Below are 4,914 nucleotides of genomic sequence, written 5' to 3'. Positions count from 1 at the left end.
GCCTCGCGGAGCCGCAGGCAGAGCCGCGCGCGTCCCGAGCGGCCGCAGAGGTGGGCGCAGGCCCGGGGTCGCCTCCGCACCGGGGTGTGGCTCGGGTCGGGCTCGAGCGGCCGGGAGCGTCGCGCAGAACGGTGTCCGGAGGCGGCCGCGCAGGTAAAGCCCCCGCCCCGGGGGTCGCGGGGGTCGCGGGGGTCGCGGGGTCCGAGCCCCGCCCGCCAGGCCCGGCGCGCGGCGCCGCCACTCCACGCCCCAGCGCGGCCGCGCGCCCGGGGCTTGGCTTTTCTGTTCTCGGTTTCCTTCTTTCTCTAACACAACTGAAATAAAAAGGCGCCGCCCCCGCTGCCGCGTGCTCCGTCCTGTCGGGGCTGACAAAGAGGACCTTTAGCTCTTACTACACTTCCCCGAGGGCTGTCAGAGGGAGCGCCGCCAGTCGGTGGCTCATCCGGCCGCCCTGCATTACGGTTTCTTAAGAGAACCCTGCAGCCCGGTCCTCTCGGTTTCCAGCCTTGAGCAGCTGGGGGGCGGTGGACCCTCGCCCGGCCGAGCAAGCCCCTGGTCCCCTAGGTGTGCAGTGGGTGTGTCCAGGGTTCCTGGACCCAGCCAGCGGTCGGCACGACCTGTCCTTGCTCTTCTGGGTGGCGTTGGGAATCCCTGGAAATAAGTTACAGAGACCCCCGCTGGTCAGATGCTTCAGTGTGCCCGTGACATGACCCCCAAAGTCAGAGTGCCCCGGGGTTCCCTGCTGGAGCACACGGTCACTGATGCTGCTCGCTGCTCTCTTTTAGAACTGACAGAACCCCGCTTTTCCTGGCACGCGAGGAACGAGAGTTCATGTGTGTGTCCGATGGTCGCTTGCGCAGCGGCGGCCGGGGGAGTGGGGAAAGACGCAGCTCTGCAGCACTGAGTGAGCGGACGCTGTCGTGTGTCCCCAGGCGTGGTCAGCATGGGCCCCGTGGGCAAGCAGAGCCCCTCAGCCCCACCGGGCCCCACGGGAGGGTCTTGCCTCCTCCTCCTCTTCTGCCTGCGCTTGGGCGCTTCCTGCCCACAGGGCTGCCAGTGCCCTGACCACGCTGGGGCCGTGGCCGTCCACTGCAGCGCGAGGGGCCTGCAGGAGATCCCCAAGGACATCCCTGCCGACGCCGTGCTCCTGAAGCTGGATGCCAACAAGATCGCCCACATCCCCAACGGGGCCTTCCAGCACCTGAACCAGCTGAGAGAGCTGGACTTGTCCCAGAACACCATCGAGACCATCGGCCCCGCTGCCTTCTCGGGCCTGGCCGGGGGCCTGCGGCTGCTGGACCTGTCTCATAACCGCATCCGCAGGATTCCCAAGGATGCCCTGGGCAAGCTCAGCGCCAAGATCCGCCTGTCCCACAACCCCCTGCACTGCGAGTGTGCGCTGCAGGAGGCGCTGTGGGAGCTGAAGCTGGACCCCGAGTCGGTGGACGAGATCGCCTGCCACACGGCCGTGCGGGACGAGTACGTGGGCAAGCCGCTCATCCAGGCGCTCGACTCCGGCGTCAGCTTCTGCAGCACCCACCACAAGACCACCGACGTGGCCATGCTGGTCACCATGTTCGGCTGGTTCGCCATGGTGATCACCTACGTCGTGTACTACGTGCGCCAGAACCAGGAGGACGCCAGGAAGCACCTGGAGTACCTGAAGTCCCTGCCCAGCGCCCCCGCGTCCAAGGACCCCGTCGGCCCCGCGCCCTAGTGCCCGCTGGCCGGAGCAGCGCGCTGCCCGCCTGTCCCCCGGCACTTTTGGAGAGGATGGTGACTGACTCCTGCTTGCCAGACCCCTGAGCGGCGGGTCCCCACAGCCCTTCTGTGCAGCACCCCGCCCTTCCAGAACCCTCTCTCGTGTTGTGTTTTAGTCACCACGCCGCCTTTCAAGTCCAACATGTTACCGTCGGGCCCGCTTGACGGGCCAGGGAACCAAAGCTTGGAGAAACGGCATCGCCCGCCACGACACAGTTGGGAAACGACCCAGTCGGGACTTAACACCAGGCCGCCTGTCATGACGTTCCACGTCCCGTGCACTCAGCTGGCCGCTCCCCATGGCGTCCGTAGGGTGTGAACAGCGTTCAGAGAAGAATGGACTCGCGCCCGGGAGCGTGAGGTCAGCCCGCAGAGGGCGGGGCGCGGACTGGTCTGTTGGAGGTAGAGTCCTACACCGCAGAACTGGGTTGCCTTGCCCCCGAGTAGCGGTTCCTGAGCACATCCGACCGCAGAACTCTTTCCAGAGCAGAGTAGTAGAGACCAGGTTTTTCTCGAGAGGTAAGTGAAAAAGCGTAGTTCAAACTAACCTTTGAACAGCTTTGTTTATTCTCAGAATGTTTGTTAAGAGTAACGTTTGTACTGAAATTTCACTCCGGGGAGAGGGGGAAAAATCGTAAAAATCAAAACCCGAGAAAACCACGGACAGCAACCCGAAAAAGGTCCAGAGTGGATCGTCAAGGAGGGCAGTGTCCGCAGCCAGACCGGTGCGTCCCTGCCCTCGGTCCCGCCACTGTCCGAGCCTGGTTTGGGGGAAGGCCCGTCATCCTGGGTCGAATCCGTGCCTTGCTTTTCTACTCACTGATGCCCAAAGCAGGTCCTTCTCCAGGACAGGAGGACTGGGATTTGGTGTCTCAAGGCCAGTCAACGGGATGCCACCTTTCTCCAGCAACAGGAAGTCTGTCCCTTCCTCTCTCTGTCTCTCTGCCTCTGTCTCCACCTTTGCCACCAGGAATCTCAGAGCTAATTCCTGGACAACTTTATGTCCGGGGCAGACATTACCTCCACCTGTGTAACTGATCTGTCTTCCCGGTTTTATTTTTTGATGTCTTTTGTATGAGTATTTATTTTTAAATTGCTTCAAATATTTGGGGGGGGGGAGACAAAATTGGGACACGTTGCTCATGAACTTGAGGTATAAAGGGTACAAGTTTCATCAAGCAGATGCTTGGAAAGGATTAAAATAGAGGGTGGTCTGTACTCGGAAAGCGTCACATGATCTGACATGGGACACGAACACGGGATCCTATCTGAGTGTTGATTCAGAGATTCAGACTCCCCGGCTGAGACCCAAAAGGCTCGTCCAAACAAGGTCATGATTTTTTCAGTTATGGTGCACTAAAAAGAAACAGCTGTCAGCTTCCAAATACCCTCCCGCACCCAAACCCCCCACTTCTCCGCCCCCTGTCCAGATCAGGTGTGCAGGGATGGGGGGGCAGGGCCCAGGGCCGCCTCCCGCAGCCCGACACTCCCAGGGACGAAGGTAGGTGCTGCTGCTGGCTGACCAGCAGGGCAGGGGCCCCACCCGCCCAGGGTGCATGTGGTGGGGAGAAGGGGGCCACCACCCGAGGAGCTCACCACCTGTGGGTTTGCCCGATGGAGGTGACCCGCTACAGGTGCCACAGGACCCGTAGCACCTACACGCTACAGGTCCCCGCCGGGGTCCTGTGGGTCCGCCTCCGTGCTGTGAGGGAGGCCTTGGCTTTGTGGGGGGCCTGTCCCCTGCCAGGGAACTCGACATTTCCTCTTACGCCAGAATGAGCCCAGAGAGCCTGGATTCCACCCAAATGTGGCTCTTCAGGGAGTGCGCGGGGCGTGGGGGCTCCTTCCCTCCTTGCCCTTGTTGAGGACCCTGGACCCACCAGAAGGTCCTCTCCCTCGTACCCTGAGCCAGAGTCCGGCTGCCAGGCCTTCCTGGCCTTTCCGGGACCTCGCCCTTCAGGGGGTGTCCCAGAGCGCACGCCTCCCTCCAAGGAAGACCACCGGGTCCCTAAACTCCGGGACCACGAAGCTCCTTCCTGCTCATGCGCTCCCCCCCTGGTCCCCGGGAGCCCTCTGCCCTCCCGGGCTACAATCATCATCTCCCCTCTTTCCCCTCCCCTTGAGGGACCCCTTAACGACACCCTGCCAGGGCCCACCCCCCTCCTCACTGCCACGTGTGAGTGCGTCCCGTTGGACGCCCCCAAGGGCCCCACGGCTGAGCGGCCCCAGCCCTGCACCGGTGGGCATTTACTTCCATCTTAAATCTGCCGGGGCGGGGCAGGGTCCAGCTGGCCTCCCAGGGAGAATCCGTGGTGACAGTGTCAGGTACGCGACAAAGTGGGTGTCTTGGCTGGCCAGTCTCAGGGGTAGTGGGGTCACAGCCTTGTGGAACGTGGGTGGCCCTTGGCTCTCACTGTGATCCCCAAACAAGGGACCTTCAAAGCTCTTCATGCACAGACGCATTCCAGTCTGTGAAGCCCGTTTACCGTGGGAGGTAACACGTCACAAGGTCTGGGGGTCAGGGCAGGGTGACTCCAGGGCTCCCCATGGGGCAGGAGGTTGGAGCAGCCACCCTAGCTCAGGGTGGTGACGGGGCCTCCCTTCCTTCCCATGGGGGTTGGTGGAAGGGGTCTGGCTTCTAGGGAGGCCTGAGGGCCAGAGGGGTGACGAGGGGCCGTGAGAGGCTCATGGAACCCTTCGGGGAGCCTGGTCTCCCTGCCCAGCTGCTCTGGTTGGGCTGGGGGAGGCTTCCTGCTCCCTTGGTCCCCAGCCTCACTGTGGATGTGCCTCGTGGAGCCCAGAGTCCCACCCCCAACCTGACCCTAGGAGGGGACGCCTGATAACTCGTGGCCTCCTGGTGCCCCAGCCTGCCTCCACTTTGGGCTTTGGGGTCGCTTCCTTGGGTGGCCCAGTGGTGGGGATGGGCCATCTGGACACTCGGGGGCCGTCCCTGGTGGGTGGGCTCCTGGGCAGAAGACCCCTGTGTGGAGGGCGCTCCCAGCTGGGCTCCATGGGGAGGACAGGACGTGCACCGCCAGGGTTCCTGCATGGCTGGGACTGGGGGCTCCTCTTGTAGACTCTGTTCTAAAGCCCTGGAACCAGGGGCCGCCTCCCGCCATGGGGCCCTAAGTCCCCAGGTTGGCCTGCAGTGAG

The 4,914-nt window shown here is 63.2% G+C and overlaps 1 protein-coding gene across 1 annotated transcript; it reads left to right on the top strand.

Moving 5' to 3' along the window:
• Positions 1-1,718, top strand: LRRC3 (leucine rich repeat containing 3). The gene is made up of 2 exons (XM_049627754.1): positions 1-153; positions 786-1,718. Exon 2 carries the CDS (start codon positions 944-946, stop codon positions 1,715-1,717), a length of 774 nt encoding a protein of 257 aa, XP_049483711.1. The 5' UTR covers positions 1-153; positions 786-943; the 3' UTR covers position 1,718.
• The last annotated feature ends 3,196 nt before the right edge of the window (positions 1,719-4,914 follow it).

This window comes from Panthera uncia, chromosome C2 (assembly GCF_023721935.1).
Source record: "Panthera uncia isolate 11264 chromosome C2, Puncia_PCG_1.0, whole genome shotgun sequence".
Lineage (NCBI taxonomy): Eukaryota > Metazoa > Chordata > Mammalia > Carnivora > Felidae > Panthera > Panthera uncia.
This window is presented reverse-complemented; position numbering and strand designations above follow the sequence as displayed.